The sequence below is a fragment of the Tursiops truncatus genome, chromosome 10 (genome assembly GCF_011762595.2).
Source record: "Tursiops truncatus isolate mTurTru1 chromosome 10, mTurTru1.mat.Y, whole genome shotgun sequence".
NCBI lineage: Eukaryota > Metazoa > Chordata > Mammalia > Artiodactyla > Delphinidae > Tursiops > Tursiops truncatus.
The window spans coordinates 57,052,916-57,079,112 of record NC_047043.1 but is presented as its reverse complement, the minus strand read 5'-3'; the positions used below and the strand labels follow the sequence as shown (position 1 = coordinate 57,079,112).

General features: G+C 39.6%; 1 protein-coding gene across 8 annotated transcripts in view; it reads left to right on the top strand.

The window, feature by feature from the left end:
- SNRK (SNF related kinase) overlaps nt 1-26,197 on the top strand; it is a 154,518-nt gene that overhangs the window by 72,307 nt on the left and 56,014 nt on the right. For 2 of the 8 annotated variants that reach the window (XM_073787847.1, XM_073787848.1), the window contains exons 1-4: nt 1,708-1,733; nt 12,483-12,544; nt 15,974-16,093; nt 16,189-16,662. In XM_073787847.1, the coding sequence (XP_073643948.1) occupies nt 16,021-16,093; nt 16,189-16,662 (547 nt within the window). In that variant the 5' untranslated portion in view covers nt 1,708-1,733; nt 12,483-12,544; nt 15,974-16,020. Of the gene's footprint in view, nt 1-1,683; nt 1,734-2,302; nt 2,395-12,482; nt 12,545-15,973; nt 16,663-26,197 lie in introns of those variants that run through there. The other 6 variants (XM_073787850.1, XM_019946841.3, XM_073787849.1 and 3 more) reach the window with 4 other exon arrangements.

Genomic DNA, 26,197 nt, shown 5'->3' with positions numbered 1-26,197 from the left:
TTCTAGAACAGAAGTATAGATTGAGACTTTATGGGTCAAATGTAATCCCATAATCCTAAAATGAAGGCTTTCAAATGTCCTTATTAAAAGTGAAGGGCTTTCAGATATTTTTACTGGGCGCAGGAAATACTGTTGGTCTAAACTTTACTATGGATGTTTCATATAGAAAGTGAAACCAAATAGAAAAAAAACTTTATTTTGGAGATATTGAGCAGCCCAGGTTCTAAGCACTGGTATAAATAAGGCTTGATTTCTCCCCTGTAGCAGCTTGTCTGAGCCTAAGAACTCATTACACAGCCCAGGAAGAAAAGGGTACAAGTACGCTTTCCACATGGTCAGAATTTTAGGAATCAAAAACATAGATGTGAGGAGCTCTGAAGACTTGATTTTATTGCATGCCAGCTGTTTGCCTAACAACCAAGAGGTAGAACTTTTAGCTAAGATGCTTTTATAAGAAAACTAATTATTTAGAATATGGATACTTCCCAGTGTACATGTATGTGCTGGTCAGCTCTTAGAGCAAGTTAGGTGGAAAAGTTGAGTGCTTTGTAGCAGTTTTGAAGGTAAACTAACCTATGATCATTTATTCATGGAGCCTTTGTCTACTTTTGGGGCCCTGGGTTAGAGGATAGCAGTAGAAAAGTGAATAAAAACTAGTTCCTGCCTTTACAGGCTATTGTATTTTTTGTTTTATTTATTTACTTATTTATTTATTTTTGGCTGCGTTGGGTCTTCGTTGCAGTGATTGGAGACTCTTTGTTGCGGTGCGCAGACTTCTCACTGCAGTGGCTTCTCTTGTTAGGGAGCACGGGCTCTAGGCGTGCAGGCTTCAGTAGTTGTGGCACGCAGGCTCAGTAGTTGTGGCACGTGGGCTCAGTAGTTGTGACTCACAGGCTCTAGAGTGCAGACTCAGTAGTTGTGGTGCACGGGCTTAGTTGCTCCGCGGCATGTGGGATCTTCCCGGATCAGGGCTCGAACCCGTGTCCCCTGCATTGGCAGGCGGAATCTTAACCACCGCGCCACCAGGGAAGTCCCAAGGTATTATAAATTATATTTACACCAAGGTAAACAATAACAGTAGGATCAAATGCTGTGGTGAGACATAGGCAAGACCCCTGGGCAAGGAACAGTCTGACTTGGGAATGCTTCACAGAGAAGGTGATGGTTGAACCAGTCTTGAAGGATGGGTAGAGTTCCCAGGCAGAGAAAAGGGGAAAGGGCTCCAAGGGTTCAGGGAGGGTGAAAAGACAAGGTCAGGTGGTGGAGGAAGAACTTAGATCCAAGTGGGTGAAAGGGAGTTGAGGAGGTAGAGACAGGGTGCAGCTGTTTTTGATTTTTTTAAGACTATGGAAAGGAGGGGGGAGGAATGGGGCAGTACCTTTGGGGATGGAGGGGGTCGTGTTTTATTTTGTTTTCGTTTGGGAAGAGCCGGTGTACAGCCTCTCGGACTTGATGGCCTCACAGGCGAGCACTGGAAGTGTGTTGTCTGTTCCGGATGATCTGGAGCTGCATTATTCACACCGCGGATTATTTCCTTATCTTGTTTTTCCGTGTATCTGCTTTGGGTTGAGGCCTTAGATCCTGTGGGAAACCATTTCTTGCTGGTGGTAGGGGAGGAACCTGACTAAAGAGGATTCCTGCTCTATCTTTCCTGAACGTTTATTTCTCTGCTGTTACTTCCAGAGCCTCCTGAGATTCTGCTTTGGCACCTCCAGCGTTTGGCCTCTGCTCAGGTAGGCTCTTTCCTGACAAAGAAGGCCTTTTTCTCTCTCCTTCCTTGTTGTGTCCTATTCCCCAGACTGCTGCCGTGTGACGACAGCAGTTACTTCAGAGTTGGAGGGCATTGGCTGCCCATGCACCATGATGTTTTAAGTTCTGGAGTGTCTCCAGGCTCACAGCAAGATTGGGGGGAGGGGTGTCTGTCTGACTATCTAAACACATAACCCCTCAGCTACATGTTGGCCTGAAATGTGATGTTGATTATGAAATCAGTGCTCCAGAAATGTAGGTTACAGGACATGTAACTGGTCAAATCGTAGCCTCAGTGGGCCTCGGTTTCTCAGTTGTTGACGTGCAGTTACCTTTCTCAAATCCAGAAGACTGTCAGCTCCTTGGAGCCAGAGACCCCTTCTTTGATTTCTGTATCCCCAGACCAGTGTAATGCTTCACACATAGTCAGTGTACCCAAGAAGTGTCCTGGCGAAGTAACTTTAAAAATCTGAACTTTAGTTTGTTGCCCATTAGTGGAAACCATACCCATTTTATCCAAATGAGTTGGATTGAAATTGCTCTTCATTCATAGAATTCCAGAGCTAGAAGCGAATCTTCCACTCCACACTGCCATGCAGTAGATGCTCAAGAAGTGTTTGTTCCTGTCCTGAATTCCCTGTCTCAGTAAGTGACCCCACCTGCTACCACTCTGCACTAGTCATTCTAGATTGCCCTCTTTGCTTTGCCCCCTGTGCACTGAGTTCCTGGATTCTACTTGCTAAACGTGTCTCCTCCATTACATCCCCGCCATCACTGCCCAGGTACAGGCTGCCCTCATTTTTAACTCTTTAATCATTTATCTGGAGACATTTTCACTAGTCTCCTTACCTGTGTCCAAGCTCTAGTCTTGCCCTTCCAATCTGATGTTCACTTTGCTGCCAGAGTGGTTTAACTGTCATCTCTGATTGCCGTTCCCCTGCTCAGGATTCTTCCTTGGCTTCTTAGTGCCAGCTTTCATTTGTTCATTTAATAAAGTATACCTGTATATTTTGGGCAGATGCTATACTTGGCGGGCCCTGGGATGGAGAGCTGAATAAAACAGACGTGCGTCTTACGCGGGCTGAATTTATCATGTAGTCTAGTGGGGGACACAGATTATTAATCACATAATCACACAAATAATTATATAACCACAATTGTGATAAGGGCCATAATGGAAAAGGGCCTGGTGCTGAAAGAGGGCGTGGGGAGCTGGTGTACAGGAGTGTGGGAGGGGAGGGAGAGGCTACGGTCAGGAAGGTGACCTTTACGCTGGGCCCTGAAGCATGGTTAAGGGCTAGCCAGATGTGAGGAATGTCAACTGATGTGCATAGGATACAAGGACCTTTGGGTATCTGGCCCTTACCTACCTGTCTAACCTTGTCTCTTACACTCTGCTCTGCATGGATTGCTGTCCCAATCACACTAAGGCCTCTTTCCCACCGTGGCCAATTTCAGGTCTTAGCTCAAACAAAAAAATTAATTTCTCTGAGATGCCTCCTGTGAACTCCTGAAGGCAGATTTAGGGGAAAGAACACCTCTTCCAGCCTCCTTGTCCCTTTGAGAGGTGGAAATAATGTGGGGCAGCGGCCTTCCTATTACATCCAGTACAGGCATTAGGGGCCGTTTCTTGGGCCAGTAAGGGGTGAGGGTGCCGATATCAAACTGAGATGAGGAGGTAAGTGTACAACCCCTCTAAAATATAAGACTCTCCTGAGACGGAAGCCATTTGTGAAAAGTTGGGGGAAAAAATGCTGGGGTGATTTTGATCCCACTCACAACTTGCTAATATGTATTATCGCCTTTTGACTTCATAATAACTGTCCAAGGTGGTGATTATCTTTGTTTTATAGAAAAAGACATGCCTGTTGGCAGAAGTTGAGTAATTTGTTGGGCTCCATGTCCTGTGGTACTCTTTCTTTCTTTCTTTTTTTTTTTGTGGTACGCGGGCCTCTCACTGTTTAACTGCAGGTTAAACAGTTCTCTCTTTATTGGTATAAAGCATTATGAGTACTACAGAAGACATTTAGAATGAGAATATTCGATCTACAGTTTCAAGCCTTGATTTTATCCTTTGTTCCCCTATTCTGTGAGCATTTGCTAATCCTCTTGTGAAGAAAAATGCTTTTTCAGAAACAAATGGAGAGAATGTAATATGCAAAAGTACATTAAAATTGCAGCTTTGGTAAGGATAAATTTTTTTAAAAAATAAATTTATTTTTGGCTGCTTTGGGTCTTCGTTGCTGTGCGCGGGCTTTCTCTAGTTGCGGCGAGCAGGGGCTACTCTTCATTGCAGTGTGCGTGCTTCTCACTGCGGTGGCTTCTCTTGTTGCGGAGCACGGGCTCTAGGTACACAGGCTTCAGTAGTTGCGGCACGCGGGCTCAGTAGTTGTGGCTTGCGGGCTCTAGAGCACAGGCTCAGTAGTTGTGGTGCACAGGCTTAGTTGCTCCGCGGCATGGGGGATCTTCCCGGGCCAGGTCGCGAACCCGTGTCCCCTGCATTGGCAGGTGGATTGTTAACCACCGCGCCACCAGGGAAGTCCCAAATTTTTTTTTTTTCTTTTTTCTTTTTTCGGTACGTGGGCCTCTCACTGCTGTGCCCTCTCCCGTTGCGGAGCACAGGCTCTGGACGTGCAGACTCAGCGGCCATGGCTCACGGGCCTAGGCGCTCTGCGGCATGTGGGATCTTCCCGGACCGGGGCACGAACCCGTGTCCCCTGCATCGGCAGGCGGACTCTCAACCACTGTGCCACCAGGGAAGCCCAGTCCCAAATTTTTTAAAGCAGAAAATAGAATCTTCCTAAATTGTACTTAAATTACTTGCTTGGTGTTGGCTATTCTGTGCCACTGGGGAGGACTCTTGCCATAACAAAATTGTATGCAAACTCTGAAGGGGAAGTTATTTTCAAGGTGCCATTCAGTTTTTAGATGACCAGTAATTACCTGTCTGTCTTTTGAATGGTTATTTGCCTGCAGTTTCCTTTCTCAAAGAGCAGTTTCTAAACATTTCAAAAAGTTTTTAATGGAATTATTTATTTAACTTTAAAAAAGGTTTTACTGTGCAAAACTTTCTGTTACAAGTTATGTGAATCTTTTTTAATATTTATTTATTTATTTGGCTGCGCTGGGTCTCAGTTGCGGCATGCGGGATCTTTAGTTGCAGCATATGGGATCTAGTTCCCTGACCAGGGATTGAACCCGGGCCCCCTGCATTGGGAGTGTGGAGTCTTTGCCACTGGACCACCAGGGAAGTCCCTGGAATTATTAATTAATAATGTTTATTAGGTAAGTCTTTGGCACTTTGGTGGCATTAGGGCATTTCCTCTTTTTAGTTGATTGCTGGGTCAGGTAACTCACATGGCATGTCAGAATTGGAGGAAAAACAGAAATGTCAAAATAGATTTATTTTAGTGCTGTTGTTTCCCAGGAAATTAGAAAGGCCTACGTCAAAGGGGGAGGCATTGTATTATTTCAGGAAAAAATGCAGGGCCCACGAGTCAATTTAGGCAGCTCTTACTTGGGCATAGGACTGGGGCATAGGAAGTCCTTATCCTATTTGACCCTGCTTTCTCATCTGTTAAATGGGTATTATACTTCCATTGTATTCTTGGTTGTGAGGAATAAATTATATAACATATGTAAAGAATCCAGTGCATACATAGATTCCCAGTAGTTGAATTGTTTACTCTTTTTGAAACCTGCATTAAAACAAAACAGTGGGCAGTTGTGGCAGTAGAAGACATTTTTAAAACTTGAAAAGAGACAATGAAAAGAAAGGCCAACTGTAGTTTTGCTATAAGACTCATTTCTATATAAACCTATTTAGGTTAGTAATAGATTTTTAGGAAAGTACTATGGGTAATAATGAGAGAGATCTAGTGAGTCAAGACAAAAATTGGTGTTTATGGAACTTTGAAGTGAAGTGTTTTTAAATTGGTTTAAATTTTCTAATGACCTTATTCTTATGTCGCTCGCATCTTAAAACCTAGAGTTTTTCTCTTCTTTTGAGGCCTCATATCAGCTCTGTGATGTGAAGCTCCTTCTGTGCATTTTTAACTCTTTAATGGCACCTGGCTTAACCTTAAGTATCATTCAAAGATAGATATGTGGTGAATTATTTAGTCTAGCAAGTTTTCCATTGATTTTGAGAAGCTAAGAGTTCATCACATTTCCCTAAATGGTGAGCCACTAGGTAGTTTTCAAGATCAGCCTTCCTAACCCTATTAAACTTATCTCACTTCTACCCCACGGCCTAACTTCACGCACATTGGCGTTCCCCTTTCGGAAGCCATATGCACTTCTCTGCTACCTGTTTCCCCCACTGTCAGGAGTGGTGTCTCACTGCTCCTGGTGAAGGGTAAGGCCTGATCTGTGGGTTGCCCCGTCCTTGGGGATCCTGCCTTTGGTATCCTCTGCTCTTCCTTTGACGGAACTCACTGACGTTAACTTGTATAATTGATTGTCTTTTTATATGTAGATAACTTATTTGTAAGATTCTAAAGGACAGGGACTGTGTTGTGTTCTACACAATTAGGGCTCAAATGTTTGCTAATAAAAACAGACTTAGTGTTCCTGTTCCTTCCTCAGCCTGAAGAAATTGCATACTTTGTCCCTCAAGGGTGGTAGAATATTTCATTGAATATGTCTTGTTTGTTAAGATTACATAAATATGTATGTATACTTTCAGGGAAATTGGTTTACTTTATAAATCTCAATGGAAAAGTGAATTGAATGAATAATTATGTACAGAAATTCAAAATTTTAATAACGTCTGCCTTTCCTAGATTAAAAAGTAGCACACATCTGCTGTGAAAAATTTGAAAAGAACAGAAAAGCATAAAGAGAAAGAAAACTACAATTTTTTTTTTTTTTTTTTTTTTTTTTGCGGTACACGGGCCTCTCACTGTTGCGGCCTCTCCCGTTGCGGAGCACAGGCTCCAGATGCGCAGGCTCAGCGGCCATGGCTCACGGGTCCAGCCGTTCCGCGGCATGTGGGATCTTCCCGGACCTGGGCACAAACCCGTGTCCCCTGCATCAGCAGGCAGACTCTCAACCACTGCGCCACCAGGGAAGCCCCAGAAAACTACAATTTTACCAATTAACATTTTGGTATTTTTAGTATATATGCAGACAAATTATATGCTTTTAAAGAAATTGGGATCCTATGGCCATGAAATTTGGTATGTGAATTTTTTTACTTAATATTTTATTGTGACAATTTCCCATGAGATTAAATAGCTTAAAAATATAGCAGCATAGTATTAACGTTGGGTATACCATTTCCTTATTGTAGACCTTTCGGTTATTTCTGAGATAGATAGATATACTTTTTTTTTTTTTTTTTTGGCCACACCATGCGGCATGTGGGGTTTTAGTTCCCTGACCAGGATTCGAACCCATACCCCCTGCAGTAGGGCGTGGAGTCTTAACCACTGGACAGCCAGGAAAGTCCCTGATTTTTTTTTTCTCTCATATATGAATATCACTGAACATTGTTGAATATAAATATTTGTTCATGTCTTTATTTCTTTAAGACATAAATCTAGTAGTAAGATTATTAAATCGAGGATATTAATTATTTTAAGGTTCTTGATACAGGTATTGCCAAATTGCTTTTCAGAAAGGTAATTTGCAGTCCCAATAGTGTGAGAGAATCCCCAAATGATTCTGCCTTTTAAGTCAAAGTCAATGAAACGTTAGGTGCCAGTATTTTTGTTAATGGATCAATTTATTTTTCTTCTTTTCCAGCATTCTTTTTTGACCACTTTTTCATGACCATCTTTGTCACAATATCAGTGCGGGGGATGAAAAGACGATAGGGAGTTAAAGTGAGTTTTGACAGTATTAATAAAAGCTTTGGAAGAGAGATTTAGATTATTAAGTTTTTAAATTCTCCATAACTTCCAATTTATATTCTGTTTTCCTGGCAAAGGAGTAATTGTGGGTTGGCTTTATTTATTTTGGAGTAATTTCTACATACCGACTTGTGCTTAGGTCATTATTTATTATGTGGGCACTTTATACCAGGGCTGTCACCATACTAATTTTTTAAATCTCACTTTACCATCAGGTAGAAGTGGTGACATGCTTATTAACTTTTTTTTTTTTTTTTTTTGGCGGTACGCGGGCCTCTCACTGTTGTGGCCTCTCCCGTTGCGGAGCATAGGCTCCGGATGGGCAGGCTCAGCGGCCATGGCTCACGGGCCCAGCCTCTCCGCGGCATGTGGGATCTTCCTGGACCGGGGCACGAACCCGTGTCCCCTGCATCAGCAGGCGGACTCTCAACCACTGCGCCAGCAGGGAAGCCTGCTTATTAACATTTTTCATCACTTTAATGAGAGGCAATTCTGTTTAGGAATTTGAACTTATTATCTGTGCTGCTGCTCCAGGTTTTGTGGCTTGGATTTTTTTTTCTACAAATACTAACTGCTGCTTTCCATCAGTTAATGGATTGCCTGACTACTGAATTCATTCAAAAATTCCTTGATGTGTCCTGGAATATAGCTTGTTTACTTAGAGGAAATAAAGATTACTTAAACCAGCACTTTAAGTGATAGATCTGTGTTGGCAACCCAGTCACTGCCTCAAGAGACTGGAGCAGGCTTTTCGGCCTGGCATTCCTGGTTACCTCAGTGGCCCTGAGTCCATTAAAATTGACTACCTCGAAGAAAACTTGCAGAACATACTTCAATAGGCAGTTACCTTCCCTTGAAAAATACTTTATTAGACATTTGGAGGTACATTTTTGTCTATTGGGACATTTCTCAATAAATGGTTGACTGAAATCTTCTAATTTGTAGTTTCCATCTTGATTCCATTCAGTGGCTACAGACTGATACTACCTGATACCCACATAGTAATATTCAGCCAATCCAGTGAAGAACTGTGGATTCTTCTGTAACTTGGGAGGTGTTGACCTGTTTGTGGTTTCTTCTTCTTTTTTTTTTTTAATTTCTTTTTTGGCTGTGCCCCGCTGCATGTGGGTTCTTAGTTCCCTGACCAGGGATCGAACCCGCGCCCCCTGCAGTGGAAGCGCAGAGTCCTAACCACTGGACCGCCAGGGAATTCCCTGGTTTCTTCATCTTTGATTTATAGCTTATATTGTTAACACCCAGGAGGAGGAGTGCTGTTCTAGAAATGTGGAATGTTGTTTACTTTGGATGAAAGGAGCAGCAGTGGTGACTGCCACTGGGGTTGTGTTTAAAAATAAGCTTGATCTGGAGGTTGTTGATGTTCCTGGAGGATTGAGTCTGCTGTCTTCTTTCCAGCCTGTACCATTTTTGTTGTAGGTATCTTTGAAATTTTAGCAGTTAGATCAGGGCAGTAATTTTCATGGAGAGTGTGTTAGTTCCTTCACTTAAGTTGGCTTTTCTCTAAACATACGTTTAGTCCGATATTTCCCCTAAGTAAGAGTAACAGTGTTCATTTTTTTTCCCTAAGTAAGAGTAACAGTGTTCATTTTTTTGGTGTTTGTAAAAGATACCAGATAATTTCCATGTATAAGAAGCTTAAATGCAGTTTTAGCGTGGCTTTATAAAAACTCATCTTTTAGCTGTATGTACTGGAGGGAGGGTATTGGCACAGATACTCTTTTTCAAGCATGTAATTTGTTTGGGAGGTTTTTGTGTATTTGAATATTCGTGGTCTGGTTTGGGGGGGAATTTGTAATATCCCGAAGTGTAGAGAGGCTATAGAAGTAGCCTCACTTTTGCACATGGCTCTTTGTGTGACCGGCTTTCTCATGCCATGGACTGGTTGATAATGAGTATCCCCACGGAGCCACCTTTGCTCCGTGTGCTCTTCCTCACCTCTCCTAGGGAGAGGTGTGAGTTGGAGACCTTTGTCTGATATACAGACCACACTGCAGTGGTGAAGATGTCAGTGAAAAGCCAGAAGTGAATTTTGACAAGAATAACAGGGTGAATTCCGACTTGACAGTAGGTTTAACAGAGGCTGGTTTTACAACTGTTTTCAGCAGCTTGCAAAATGTGTGTAGGGCCGCCCACACTTCCTTCCTCTTCTCCAGCCACACCCGCACGCCTCAGTTGCTTCTGTTCTCTTTAGTAAACTGGGAGAACATCGGTGTGTTCTTGCAACACATACTAGTACTTGTTTCTCAAACATGGATTTCCATATTATAAACACCCTCTCCTGGATGGCCTGTTTCATTTAGGTCCTGCCTAGCTATATGCATGTGTGAGCACATGCTGAATAAGAAGACTGCTTTAGAATGGCCTAATTTAGTGCTTTTGCTGGTTTAAAAGATGTCATCTTAGCTATGCAGTCATTAAAAATAGTGATTTAGAAGAACTTAGTGCATGCAAAAATATTCATCCTATAGTAGAGGAAAAAGTAGTCATAAGACTTCATATACAATATCTTAGCTTTGTAAAGAAGCATAGGTGTAAAAAATATATACTCAAACCCGAAGAGAGGTCATCCTAGATGAAATTATAGGTGTTTTTTGTTTGTCTGTTTTTAATCTGTGGTGCTTTACTTGTTTTGTGGAGAGAAGTACTTAGAAAATGGTTACACTGCTCCCCCCACCCCTCCAATTTATGTGTGTGTGATCCCATTTTATTAAAACCTTTGTGTCTGGCATGTATTATACATAGAAAATAATTTGGAAGGCTGTGTCCGAAATGTTAACAGAGATAATCACAGAGGATAGACTGATGGATAATTTTAAAAAACTTTCCTCTCTTTTTGCCAATATATATGTTCTGATTGTATTTTTTTCTTACACTGCATAGATGTTTCTTTCATAATTGAAGCAGAAATACTAAAAGGAAAATAATAGGTCAAGTGAAAAAAGCAGAATACAAGATATAAAGTTATATATAGAATGATCACACCTTTATAAAACAAAATAAAGAAGCTGTATATAAACATTTGCAGAAAAACCACCAAAACATTAATAGTGCTGATCTTGTGTGATAGGACTGTGGATGCCTCTTTATTCTCTCTACTTCCTATTTTGTATTTTCCATATTTTCTATTAGAATAGGTTACTTCGATAGGAAAAATATAAAGGAATATTTAGTCCTTTTAAAAAGGATAGACTTGATAGAATGTCATCGTAGTATCATTTGAAAAGCAAATACTTAGATTTTTGTGGGATGCTTTATTGAAAAATCATCAGACTTTGATACCCAACTAGAGATTAGTTTCTTTATCAGCACTCATTTCCAAGTTAATACATTTTAGGAAACTAAGCAGTAGAAGATTTCTGAAAACAGAAGAGAGACGATAGCTCAGTAAATTCAGTCTCTTGAAGTAGAGTGGAAGACTAAAAGAATTTCTGCTTGGGTAGGGGAGATTACCATCAGTATAACAATGATAGTGGTGGTGGTAGCTAGTATTTACTGAATGCTTACTCTGTGCCAGGCTTTATTTTAATCACTACCTTTATTAATCCTCACCACAATCTATGAGGTGCTCTTGCTACTGACATTTTCTAATGAGGAAACTGATGGTACAGAGAGATCAGGTTTTGCTCAGGTCCAGTGACTTGTGGCTGGTGAGCTGGGATTCAGATCCAGTCATTGGCCTTCAGAACCAGTCCTCAGCCATGAGGGACCATCGCACTGCTTGGCCAGAGAGACTGTGGGTGAAACTGGCTGTTGGAAAGAGAGAAGCAGGCATGGGTAATGGGAGGAGCTACTGTATCCCACTTGGAGCTGAAGGACCAGGTAGGCATCCCAGGGTTCACTTCTCACTAGAAGTGGGCCTGTGCCCACGGCTTTGCTGGCCTCGTCTGTGTGGTAGCAGTGTCTCCATCTCTTTTCATCCCCTCATTCCCAGAAATAAACTTGGTTTCACATCCACCTTTCCTTCTTTCTTTTCCCTTTCCTGCTTTCCCCCACCTCTTTGTACTCCCTTTCCCCCAAGCTCCTGTGAGCTTGAGTTTAATGCTTACCTGGACGAACTCACCTGTGTGGTGTATTGTGTAAAGTGCCTTGGCGTAGTTTGAATGTTTGGAACTTTGTTTGATATTTCAGCGTTGAGGAAAGGCCTGCAAGGCTGCCTCAGTCAGTCAGTATTCCCTCACTGTGCCGTGAACTTAGATATCAGTGATCCTCTCACGTTCTCTTTGTTCATAAAGTTTCTTTTTTACTATCAGATGGAAAGCCTCCATGCAAAGGTGTTTTGTGTTCTCTGGTGCTTGTGTTGATTTCTGCTGCCCTGCTAGAGGATGGTGTGTTGGGAAGGTTGCCCTCCTTGGCTGTTGGAGTGGGGGTTTCATGAGGCCAGAGGGCATCCTGCAGGCAAGTGGGGCTCCCAAGCCAGGCTGAGCAGGCTAGGAGCTGCAGACTGCTGCTTACAGGGCAGGTTGAGCCTCCTTGTACCTACCTTGCAGGCTCCTAGTGAGGATTCGGTGCAGTGAGGATTCGGTGCAATGCGGATTCGTGCTCGTTACCCAAGAGGCATTTAAAAATGGCGACTTTACTGTTGTTCGTTGTTATAATTTCCTCCTTCTACCAGTGCAGTAATCCTTCTGACCTGCCTACCTGGACGAGTCTCCATGTATCTGTTCACTGTGACATTCCTGTTGATTAAAGATTCCTTGAACGGGTTGCAATTCATAGAGGAGAGAAAATGGGAGACTGGGTCATGGAAGACAAATTTACCATTTTTATATGTTCGTCTGGATCCAGCCTGAGGGTTTATATTTTAACTTTAAGCAAAGTTAAGTAGAACTAAACTAAAATCTTTTTTGTGTTTTCTTTTAGGAGAAAGAAGCACCTAACGAAACACAGTAATAACAAGGATTATTCAGTATGCAGTTGGCAGGGTATGTCTTGGAGCTGGTGCAGAGTCACCTTTGCTTTATATAACCCACATCTTAACATTTTCCATTGGTGTTCAGAATGATTTTCAGGCACTGCAAGATCCTCCAAGATCAAAAAATGATTTAATTATTTCCTGTGCTAACTCAAAATATACTCGATAGGAGGGTTAAACAGTGTATTCAAAAAGATGTTCAATAACAAGGATATTTTTCCTCCCAACTTTCAGTTATACGTAACTTCCTGTTTTGAGGTATACAATTGTAGTTTCATAGGCAGTGAGCAAGGGATATGTGTACCCAGAAAAGTACCAAAAAAAGTAAATTCTTTGATAGTGAGAGTATCATTTCATTACAGGGTAGTCTTGTCATTAAGAAGAGACCCTAGGGCTTCCCTGGTGGTGCAGTGGTTAAGAATCCGCCTGCCAATGCAGGGAACACGGGTTCGAGCCCTGGTCCGGGGAGATCCCACATGCCGCGGAGCAACTAAGCCCGTGTGCCACAACTACTGAGCCTGTGCTCTAGAGCCCGTGAGCCACAACTACTGAGCCCACGTGCTGCAACTACTGAAGCCCACACGCCTAGAGCCTGTGCTTTGCAACAAGAGAAGCCACTGCAATGAGAAGCCTGCACACCGCAACGAAGAGTAGCCCCCACTCGCCACAACTAGAGAAAGCCTGTGCACAGCAACAAAGACCCAACTCAGCCAAAAATAAATAAATAAATTTTTAAAAAAGGACCCTGTAAGATTCTTCCCTTTGAACTTGCTAGTAGATTAAAAATTATTTCATTGTGCCCTTTTGCTAACACAGTACTAGGAGGAGAAATGACAGTGTGTGAATAGTGATTATCTCTGGGTGTTTAAGACCCTGAAAAAAGACTTTTTCCCTCATCTGTATATTCATTTATTACTTTTGTAATAAAAAAAAATCTGTAAAAAAAAATGAATTAAGTTAAAATTCAGACAATCTCAGATTTACTTGTAAAGTCTGATTTATATGCCACTGTAGAATACATCTAAACTAAAGTGATAGATGAAAAAAAAATATTAGGTAACTTGGGGGCAGCCTGAAGAAGTTTGCTTTGAAAGCGAAAGTTGCATTTGCAAACTCATACAATAGAAACATAGACTTGGGTAGAATTTTAAGAGTAATTACCGCCATTATAATTAATTGAAGTTAAAGATTTAAAGATAGTTTTCTGCCCCCTGGAGTTAGCTTAGAGTTTCTATATTTGAAAATTAGACATGCCTGAATTAAACTTTCTTTTGGGGAACTACTGTCCAAATAAAGCAAGACTTTTCCACTTGGATTTTCCTGTTAATCTTATAAAAATTATTAGCTCAGATGACAAGGATAATACATAGTATAGAAGAAATTTGCTTTTTCTCCAGCACCTGTACATAGATAGTATGGGTTTCTTATTTTAAAAAATCTTAATAGGATTTTGTTTCTGAAATTAATGCAGAAACAGTGTAGCATAGTGGTTAAAAGCACAGATTTTGGTGTCAAGATAGCCTTGGGTTCAAATCCCACCTCTTTTACACACTGGCCCTATAGCCTAGGCCAAGTTACTCATTATTTTTGTGCCTCAAAATGAGACTAATAATCCTATCTCTGAGGGCAATTTACAATTAAAAAAACAAATCACTCAGAATTACTCTGAGGGTAATTTACAATTACAGAAAAGCTTGAGGGGGCCCCAGATACGTGATTCAGATCATTTCAGTTTGCATGGGAGAATGACTATGCCTCTTTTATAGTATTTTAAGTCTTAAGATATTATTATCCTAAATATAATATTGTTAAGAGTGGCCAAATGTTTCTAAGAGGTGTATGCTTTGAAATAAGAATTCAGTTTGAACCTTAGCTTTAGCATGTACCTGGAACACAAGTGTTTTTTGGCTATAAAATGGAAATAATACTGACCTCTTAGGATTGTTAAGATCCAATGACACAATCCAATTTGATTCATTTTGTACAAATACATATAGTAGGTCTTCAGTAAATGTTAGCTTTTCTTCTGTTCTTTTAAGCGAAAATGAGATTTAAAGATATTTAATGCTAGTGCTTAAAAAGAAAAACTACCTTATTTTATGTACAGTTTAGTTTTTTGGGATATTTTCACCAAAGTGGAGTAAATGCTGTAAGTACTGTTCTTAACAAAAAGCAACTGAAAATGTGAAACTGTATACCAGGAGCATTAGAAAAGGCTTCACTGAAGGGATGAATGTGCACTAATAGGAAAGATTTAGTCTTGGGAGATGGCTGTATTTTTCATTGGATTTTGTTATTTAATTCTATTAAGTTTTGGTCAGAAAAAATAATAGTGGGAGTTCAGTCTGTGAGATTTAAAGTGATGTCTTAACTTGTATAATTATATATATTTAAAAATTTTTCTGAGTCAGGGTCATTTATAAGAACGTATTTCTATATTTTAAGGTTTACACTATAAAGGATGAGAATTTTAAATTCCATATGAAATGAGGTCTTTAAAGCCAAATGGTCTTTAACAGTTAAATGGTTTAAATGCATGCTTGTCTGTTCTTGAAATATAAGCAGATCATAGTAGGTTTTGTTTGAGAGTTGGAAAACCATAATAAAGATAAGCATAACTGATAAGCACGAAGAGTGAGTATCAGTCAGTCAGCAAATAATAAGCACCTACTGTGTGCCACTTACTGTTCTAAGCACTAGTGATGCAAGAGCAAACCATTGCCTTGTAAACATTTTGAAAAAAAGTTGCATTTCAAAATTTAACAAAATTTTAATTACCTGCTGTATGTAAAACACTGTTCTAGGCATTAGGGGAGGGTAGAAGTAAAAAATATTGATAGAACCATAGACCCCTCAGGAACCTTGCAGTCTCAGGATAAAGGTGGTATATACAAAAACCTATAGAATAAGACCGCCTGGGATGGAGGTGTCCCATGGTGCTTTGGAGATGCAGAGAAGAGAAGGCAAGGTAATACCACCTGGGAGAGTTAGAGAAGCCTTTATTGAAGAGATTTTAAAGGAAATAGTGCTAATTTGGAATAATAGGAAAAAGTTGTTGGTTTCTGTCCAAGTGTATATTCTTTGTTTTCCCTTTCTTGTCAATCCCTGACTTCTTTTTTAAGACAGTAATAGAAATTACTTTTGGAAAATATTCTTTTCAAACACATCTTATCAAACTTGCCAGTTTTCTTATTTCTGACATCACCAAAAAATTGTTTCAACAAACTAACTTTTTATCAGTTTGCAAAATGAAATGGTATTTAAATTATCAAGCTTTATAAAGTAAATCCTAAATATGTAAATAGGTTGTTATAAATGCCCCTGACTCATTTTATGTCTCAGTATATTTATTTCAAGCTTCTCTTAAAATTTAAAGACAAATGAAGCTATAAAAGGAAAAGTCACAGAAGACTTAATTTTATTTCTCTTATTTTTGTAGATGTCCATGGCGACATTGAAAATGAATTCCTTATTTTCACCAGATATATGAGAAGATCCATTTTAAACAGTCTAAGTATTTTTTCTTCCGTTGGACCAGCATGGCAGGATTCAAGCGAGGGTATGATGGGAAGATTGCTGGATTGTATGATCTGGATAAAACCTTGGGTCGAGGTCATTTTGCAGTGGTTAAACTTGCCAGGCATGTCTTTACAGGTGAAAAAGTGGCAGTAAAAGTTATTGACAAGACAAAATTGGACAGTCTAGCCACTGGTCATCTTTTCCAAGAAGTGAGATGCATGAAACTAGTGCAGCATCCTAACATTGTACGCCTTTACGAAGTTATTGACACCCAGACCAAACTATATCTTATTCTAGAACTTGGGGATGGAGGAGACATGTTCGATTACATAATGAAGCACGAGGAGGGACTTAATGAAGACTTGGCCAAGAAGTACTTTGCTCAGATAGTTCATGCCATATCTTATTGCCATAAACTCCATGTGGTTCACAGAGACTTAAAACCCGAGAACGTGGTCTTCTTTGAAAAACAGGGTCTTGTAAAGTTGACAGACTTTGGTTTCAGCAACAAGTTTCAACCAGGGAAGAAGCTCACTACAAGCTGTGGATCTCTTGCGTATTCTGCACCAGAAATTCTGCTTGGTGATGAGTATGATGCACCTGCGGTAGGTAGGTAACCTTCCAGTATCTGTCCTCTTGAATTCTCCTGGCTAGAGTGTAGCTGGTCAAAGCTGTTGTTGTTGGTATCAAAATAACTTCTAAGAGAATTTCTGTTAAATGGGTCTTAGTTAACAGATTGGGTTTCACGAATGCCATGTTTCTCTAACGCTGGCGATGAGTTTATTTTACCTTTTAGATGGCTAATGTCTAAAGTGTATTTGTCAGCACAAAAGAAAATGAGTAAGTTGCTAAGGTAACCTCTCATCTGCCCGTTTTAATTTTTTTTAAGGTCTGAGTACTTTTCCTGTCTTCTGAGATACTTCTAGTCATCTCCTTCCTGTGAATACTTTTTAACAGTCATGAGACCCATATTAGACAGGTACTGTGAATATGACAGTGCAGTGTGAAGAACTGGGGCATTGGAATCATTTATTGTGACCTTGAACAGTGTACTTGACCTCTCTCTGCTTCATTTCCTCATCCATAAAATAGAATTAGATACAGGTATCGTATGTTATCTTGTTTACTTTTCACAGTGACTGTGTGGTGGTTATTGTCCCTCTCGTTGTACAGAATAGGAAATTGATACACAGAGTGCCTGCTGTGTGGTGGATTCCAGAATAGTGGTAGCTTTTGGCATTCCCACTGACCCTCTCCCTTCACTCCAGCACATTTTCACACTCTCGCTCACTTGTCATGAGTTATTTAGTTGTGGTAGAAGGGTTTATTGGTTTTCAGTTTGTGTCAACTTTGTCCCCTTGGGTTCATATCTGTTTTGAAGGTCATTTAGGAATTTACTTTCAATTTTTAAGGATTTGTTAATCTGAAGGTGTGGTCAGCTTTTAAAATTTTAGGTTTAGTCTTGGAAAAATGTACCCTAATATTACATGCACATGATATCAGACTTCATAGATATGAGCCTTCCATTTGCATTCTGATCATTTAAAATGCAGGTTATAGAAGATTAAAGACACACATTGAAGAGTGCTGCTCTTACACTGAATACTCTGTACACCAAGACATTGTTTTTCATGTTAGACTATGTGTTCTGGAAAAGAAAGGGTTAAAAATGGTTTCTGCACACTACAGATAACCAGGCTTCACTAAAGTCTTTCATTAGAATATTTGAGGCAGAGGTTTTTGATTAGTGGAGAGGCTCTAATCTGAAAATGAGGCCCAGAATATGCAGAAGAGGAAACATAAATGTCTCAACATGAAAAGGATGTTCAACCTCAGTAATAATCAGGGAAAGGCAAATTAAAACCACAATAAGATATTTTCTTACTTTTCACATTGAGAAAAACTAAAGTCCGACAAAACCAAGTGTAGATAAGACTATAGAACATCAGGACCTCTTGTACTTTGTAGATGACAGTTTGTCAATACCTGGTAAAGTTAAAGATGTACACATCCTGAGACCCAGCAGTTCTGCTTCCTATGTACGCAAGAGATCTTCAAAGAATGTTTTTAGCAGCATTGACTGTTCATCAGCAGGAGAATAAATTGTTCAGTATTCATATGGTGAAACTATAGCTTGGTGAAAATTAATAAACTATGTCAGCATGGCTGGAGTTCACAAACTTGTTTAAGTGACAAAATGAGTGCAGAATACATACAGTATTATAACATTTATATGAAAGTTTAAAACATACAGAGCAGTATGATATATTGTTTAGGGGTCCATGCACATGCAGTAAAGTATGAAGAACACAATGAGATCAAAATAGTTACTTCTAAGGGGCAGGCATATCTAGAGGGTTTCTGTATTGGCGATGTTTATTTCCTAAGTTGAGTAGTGAATATGCAGGTGTGCATTGTAATATTCTTTTTTTCTCCCCTTATATCATAAATATTGCATAATAGAACTTTAAACAAGTTTTTAAAAAGGAAAAGAAAATCGTTTAGAAGGATAATCACCAGTCTGATAAATGGTTAACTTATGTTGGTGCAGTAGAATTGGGTGGAGTTCATTTTCTTTATTTGTATTTATTTCCATACATTCTGTGTAATGGTGTGATTGAATTTACTACAGAATTGCTTTAAAAAACAAATGGAAAGTTATCTCTCTGTTAATGTAGTATTAGTTTTTTATGCCAAAATCAGTGATTTTTCACAGATATTTAGCAAAATTAGTTGGGAATAAATATTAGAATCTGTCATTTAATTAAATTATCAGATGTTACTAAATAAAACAACTTCGGTTCAATTTTATAGGTAAGTATTTTTTTGAGTACACTGGTCCTCAACATTGAAACTTAGTTCAGAAATTGTGTATTTTATTATTATTTTCAAAGAATCAGATTTTGATTTTATTTAACTATACTGTTTGTTTTCTATATCATTACTTTTTCTTTCATTTTTATTAATTCTTTCTAGGACCTTTGAGTTTTCTTTTTGTTTTCTTTTTTAGCATCTTGAATTGAAAGCTGATTTCTAACAAAATATTTACATCTAAGGCTGTATGTTGCCTTCTCCCTCCATCTCTGGTAACATCCCAGGGGTTTCACTCTGCAGTCGTTGTTCATTGCTAAACTTTATCTTCTCTGCTTTTTTTTTTTTGTGGTACGCGGGCCTCTCACTGTGTGGCCTCTCCCATTGTGGAGCACAGGCTTCGGACGCGCAGGCTCAGCGGCCATGGCTCACGGGCCCAGCCACTCCGCAGCATGTGGGATCTTCCCAGACCGGGCACAAACCCGTGTCCCCTGCATCGGCAGGCGGACTCGCAACCACTGTGCCACCAGGGAAGCCCTCTGCTTTGTTTCTTGTTTAGTTTTTTTGTTTTTTAAAAATTCAGAGTGGATACATTTATTTTTCCTTTTAACCATTTGGTTTTAACTTCTAATTTTAGTACATTACAGTCAATAGATATGCCTCATTGGTTTCTACTTTGGGAATATTTTTAGATTTTCTATGTGGTTTAATACATAGTAATTTTTGGTTATTATTCCCTGTATGATTAAAATTTTTGGTATGTACAGAATTTTTATAAATAATTAAGATTGTTAATTATGTAATTTGTTCCTTTGTGTCATTATGTTTTCTAATCTGTTATTTTCGAGAGAATTATGCTAGTCTCCTACTTTTATCTGTGAAGTTTGTATTTTAGTCAGTTTTTGCTTAGTACATGTTATTTTCAAGCTGTGTTAGGTATATAAACGTTTATATAATTTATTTTACATGGTGGGCTATAGCTTTTAGCAATGTGAAACTGCACTTATTTGCTTATTGCCTTCGATCCTACTCGTCATTTTGTTTTAGATTTATCTTGCTTAAATAATATGTAGCTGGATTTTGTGTCTGTAATCTGTGAGTCAGACTTTTAATAGGTGAATTTAATCCATTCATATTTGTTTTGACTGGAATGTTTGGACTTATTTGTGCTGTCTTATTTTGTGTTTTTCATTTGCCTTATTATTACCTTTTTCCATATTTTGTTGGGTTATTCAAGTTTTCTTTGCTCCTCCTTCAGTGGTTTGCAAGATGTGCAGTCCGTTTCTTTGTATTAGTGTCTACTCTTAATGTCTGGAGTTAATTGATATTTGTATCATTCCCTCTACCATACAAACAACTATAGTTTGCTTTCACTTTCCTTTGAGTAAAAGATTTTTTATTTGCTTTTATTTATTTATAAAAATATTTAATTTTGGACTTAATTTTACTGATTTCTTGGTTTACCCCTGAGTCTTCACCTTTCTGTCTTTCACTTAGATTATTTTTGTTTTGTTTGTAATTTTTTAGAGATGATTTGTGAGAAGTTTGTCAAGTCTTTGTCTAAAAATGTCATCACATTTGAATTGTACTTTGGCTGCGTATAGAAATACATATTGAGAATCATTTTCTTCCCAACTTTGAAGATATTTTCCTGTCACCTTTTGTTTCTAAAGTTGCCAGGGTGAAGTCTGATGTGAATTTAATTTTCTTTTCTTTGTTGGGCTATACATTTCATTTATCCTGTGAAGCATAGCTTCACACTTCTGGAAATGCTCCATTAAATGATTTTTCTTGGGTATTAATTCTTCTGTTTGATGCACTTGGTTCCTCTCTCATGCTGCCCATGTTTCGTAGGTGCTTGGGGATTGTTAGTTGTGTGTTTATCTCTCTTTTTGAGATTCCCTAATAGTCTGTCTGTGAATATAATGTCTGAGTAGCCTCCAGTGTATGTGGGAGAGGAGCAGAGTGTGGCCTGGTGTCTGGTCTTACTATTTGACAGACTGTCAGTACACCTCTGCCCCTGGTGCCCACATTCACTCCTCCCACCGAGAACAAATACCTGCTTGTTCATGCTTGGTGAGTTACGGGGTGAGAGATATTGATTCATCCTTCTCATGGTTGTCTTGGTGCAATTTCTTCCTGTTTCCAGACAGTGTCTTCTAGAAAGGAGCACCACAGACGCTCCTACCAGCTGGTTTCATCGTTCAGTCTGATCCCATGTGCCATCTACCTTTGCGATCAGATCTAGGGATTTGGGGGGAGAAGGAGAGCTAGATCTTGCTCAGTGAGCTGTTGATTCCAGTTGCCTGTGTTGGCTTTCAAGAATGTATATTAAGTTGACTTCACCTAGTTAGAAAGGAAAGATAGAAAATGATCTCTCTGAAAAATCCTGGAATCTCATCACAGTCTTTGGAATTCCTGTGGTAGAGATTGCAGTGCAGCAGTGTACAGGGTGGAAAACCCATTGTCACTGCTAATTACATCAGTTTAGATGATGGAAGGTCAGGCAGGGGATGGACCTGTCCCTGTTGGAGTCATGCACACGTCATGCTGTTGCTCTGGAGAGCTCAGGCTCTGCTGAAACTGTTGGGGACCTTGCTGCTAGCCCTGTAGGGGGCCCTTGTCGTAAGCCTCCAGGTGAATTTCTGGGCAGATGAGGGTTTCTTTTTTTCAAAGAAGTATTGGAAAAGACCTTACTCTGCTTTAAAAAACAAAACTAAAGTATGCTTTAAAGGTTTCTTCATTATAGAAACTCTAAAATGGGAAAACCGTTTCTTAGATTGTGGACAGAACTTTTCAGTTGTTGTAAAACCCTGCAATTGTTTATGTCTTTCTACTTCACTAAATTTTTAAAGTTTATTTTCAAGTTAAAATGAACGAAATTTGGTATTGAAAACTTTGTCACCTCACTTGAGATTCAGAGGCTTCCTGGGATGTTATAGCTCTGGAACTGAAAACCCCTGTATTAGATGCTTCCTAGTTTATAGACAAACTGTTTCAAAGATGAAATATTCAGTCTCTTCATTAGTTTATTATTTGCTAAATTAATATGCAGGAGATATCATTGAAAGCTAAATTATATAAAACATGGCTCTATATTAATACAGTGCAAAGATCTGGATTTAGACTCAGTGTGTATAAGCTTTTTGGGATGTAAACAGAAAATCTGTATACACTTTACAATTTACAGTTCAGCATTTAATGGATATTATTCATTTGTGGAGTTATGAGAAGTGTCCTCATGCATATGAGTATGCAGCAAGCTAGAGTTCTTTTTATAAATCTGTTATTTTTCCTACATTAAAATATTACTCTTTGCTGGCTCTCAGTAAACTAGGAATAGAGGGGAACATTCTCAACTTCATAAAGAGCATCTACAAAAACCTACGGCTAACATCATACTTAATGGTGAAAGACTGAATGCTTTCATCCTAAGTTTGGAAACAAGGCAAGGATGTACACTCACCACTCTTATTTGGCATAGTACTGAAAGGCATACAGATTGTAAAGGAGGAAATAAAACTATCTCAATCTGCAGATGACATGATTGCCTACGTTGAAAATCTCAAGGTATCTATCTACAGAAAAATTCCTAGAAACAGTAAGTGAATTCAGCAGGATCACAGGATATAAGATCAACACATAAAAATCAATTGCATCAGTATATATTAACAGACATCTGGAGACTGAAATTAAAAACACAATAATATTTACAGTCATGCGAAAGAAAATGTATACATCTAACAAAACATAACAAAATAATTTATGCTGAAAAATGCAAAATGCTAATGAAGGAAATTAGAGGAGACTTAAATGAATGGAGAGACAAATCATATTTATGAATTGGAACATAGTACACATGTCACTTCTTCTCAAGTTGATCCATAGATTTAATGCAGTTCCTGTCAAAAGCCCTGCAAAGTTTTTGAAGACATAGACAACATTATTTTAAAATTTGCATGGAAAGGCCAAGGACCTAGAAGAGCTAAAACAATTATGAAAAAGAATAACAAGAGAGGAGTCACTACTGTACTACTCTGGAAAATAGTTTCGCAGTTTCTTATAAAACTAAATACGTACTTCCCGTACGACCCTGCAGTTGCCCTCCTGCGTGTTTATTTTCACATGAAAACCTGTATGTGGATGTTCATAGCAGCTTTATTTGTAATAGCCCCAAACTGGAAACAAGCCAGATTGCCCTGGAATACTATGCAGCAATAAAAGGAACAAACTATTGATACAACAACTTGGGTGGATCTTAATTATGCTGAGTGAAAAAAGCCAATCTCAAAAGCTTATGTACTGCATAATTCCATTTATAACTCTCTTGAAATAACAAACTTGTAAAGGTGGAGAACAGATTGGTGGTTGCCTCAGGCTAGAGATGGTAGTGAGTGGTGTAGTTATAAAGGGATAGCATGAAGGAACCTTGTGATGGAGCACTTCTGTATCTGTTGTCGTTACATGAATCTACACACCAATGAGGGCATGTAAAACAATGAAATCCGAATAAGCTCTATGGACTGAACCAACGTCAGTTTCCTATATGATACTGTGCTATAGTTAAGTAAGGTGTTGCCGCCAGGGAAACTGGGTGAAGAGTACATGGGACTTCCCTGTACTTTTTTTTTTTGGCGACTCTTGTGAATCTATAATTATTTCAAGATAAAAAGTTAAAAAATACATATTATTCATTGCCTAGAAGACAAGTATTCCAATGTAGGGCTTCCCTGGTGGCACAGTGGTTAAGAATCCGCCTGCCAATGCAGGGAACACAGGTTCGATCCCTGGTCTGGGAAGATCCCGCATGCTGTGGAGCAGCTAAGCCTGTGCACTACAACTACTGAACCTGTGCTCTAGAGCCTGTGAGCCACAGCTCCTGAGCCCGCGTGCCACAACTACTGAAGCCTGTGCGCCTAGAGCCCGTGTGCTCCACAACAAGAGAAGCCACCGCAATGAGAAGCCCGCGCACTGCAACGAAGAGTAGCCCCTGCTTGCCGCAACTAGAGAAAGCCCGTGGGCAGCAATGATGACCCGACACAGCCAAAAATAAAATAAATTTAAAAAACAAAAAAGTATTCCAATGTACATGTTCCTGAGATGTTGTGTAGGGGTTGTTTTTACTTTATTTTTAACAGTAATGCCTGATTAATGGTCTGGGAATGAAGGTCGCCATGACAGAAACACACTGCATTTTTTCAGTGTTCAGATGCATGCTAACAAATGTATTTTTATATTGTATTTTTAAAATAAAAACAATTGTAAAACTAGATAATCAGCCAGAAATTATCCTATGTCCACTGAGGTGAGAGCACTTAACCTTCACCATGTTAAAAATATGTACTTGCATTTATTTTAGAGCAGTGATTCTTAGCTTTTTCTGGTTCAGTAGTGCCTTAAGATCTGATGAAGTCTATAGACACATCTTAGAATTGTGTTCATTTTTTTAAAAAATAAATTTATTTATTTATTTTTGGCTGCGTTGGGTCTTCGTTGCTGCCCACGGGCTTTCTCTAGTTGCAGTGAGCGGGGACTGCTCTTCATTATGGTGCGTGGGCTTCTTATTGCGGTGGCTTTTCTTGTGGAGCACAGGCTCTAGGCGCGTGGGCTTCAGTAGTTGTGGCATGTGGGCTCAGTAGTTGTGGCTTGCGGGCTTTAGAGCGCAGGCTCAGTAGTTGTGGCGCATGGGCTTAGTTGCTCCGCGGCATGTGGGATCTTCCCGGACCCGGGCTTGAACCCGTCCGTGTCCCTGCATTGGCAGGCAGATTCCTAACCACTGATAAAGGAGATGTGGCACATATATACAGTGGAATATTACTCAGCCATAAAAAGAAACGAAATTGAGTTATTTGTAGTGAGGTGGATGGACCTAGAGTCTTGTCATACAGAGTGAAGTAAGTCAGGAGAGAAAAACAAATACCATATGCTAACACATATATATGGAATCTTAAAAAAAAAAATGGTTCTGATGAACCTGGGGGCAGGACAGGAATAAAGACGCAGATGTAGAGAATGGACTTGAGGACACGGGCCGGGGGAAGGGGAAGCTAGGATGAAGTGAGAGAGTGACATGGACATATATACACTACCAAATGTAAAATAGATAGCTAGTGGGGAACAGCTGCATAGCACAGGGAGATCAGCTCGGCGCTTTGTGACCACCTAGAGGGGTGAGATAGGGAGGGTGGGAGGGAAACGCAAGAGGGAGGGGATATGGGGATATATGTATGTGTATAGCTGATTCATTTTGTTATACAGCAGAAACTAACACACCATTGTAAAGCAGTTATACTCCAATAAAGATGTTAAAAAATATATATGCTAATTATATTTTGTATAATATTTGGGAAATCTTGGTGTATTTAAGCCAAGAGCTGAAGTTAAGCTGGAGGCCACATTTAATGCGCTTATGGCAGCTATTCGTCGCTCTGCTCTAGTCCTGTGATTTAAAAGGATTCCTCCTCCCTATACAGATAGTGCAACCTAACCTAAACTTTGTGATAGAGCTTTGAAATAATCCAAAAAGATGTAAGCAAATCGGAAATTTTCTCTTTGATTAACGTAGATCTGCCATTATAGCCCAGACTATGAACTGATAATTCCTTGCTTTTATTTCCGATAAGCTGCTTGTGTACTTGCTTTTACAGTCCTTCCCAAGCTACACCAACTCTCAGTGTGTACAGTTTCATTTTTCTCAGTTGTTTATTAGATCCAGATGTCTTTGTAATGTTTCAGTATTTTCCGACTTGGACCTTTTCTTCCCAGAGTCAGAATCTGGCTAAATTTTATATTACTTATTCTTCTACTATTTGTCATTTAGACATATGGTCCTGATGAGTCCTAGATTAGAACACCTTAGGCTTGTGTCCGAGTATTAGGCCCAAGTGTGGAGTTTGGGATTATATATTTTTAAGGGATGATCTGAGCCTCTTCTACGCGTAGGTAAGGAAGTTTGGTCTGCTTTAAAGTAGCACCTTGTTTGTTTTATTTGCATATGGGAGTGGGCATGGCCTTGGAACACTTCTCTGGCCTGAGCACATCCTGCTGTAGGTGACGCTGCCATGTGAGTAACAGACCGAGTGCTGTTCATCGACGTTTTCTCTGTCCTTCTCAGCTTTGCAATCATCAACTGTTTGCTGTTCTGACCAAGGTGAAAACCAGGCTTGCTTCCATCCAGTCCCTCCCCTGCCTTCCCTCCCTCTCCTGAGCACGTGTTTATGGCATGCTTAGTCCATGCCAGGGGCCCAGGATACAGCACTGAGCAAGGCGGATCTGGTCTCTACACTTCAGCGGAGGGATGCTGTTACCTGTTATCTCCTAATTAATTGATCAC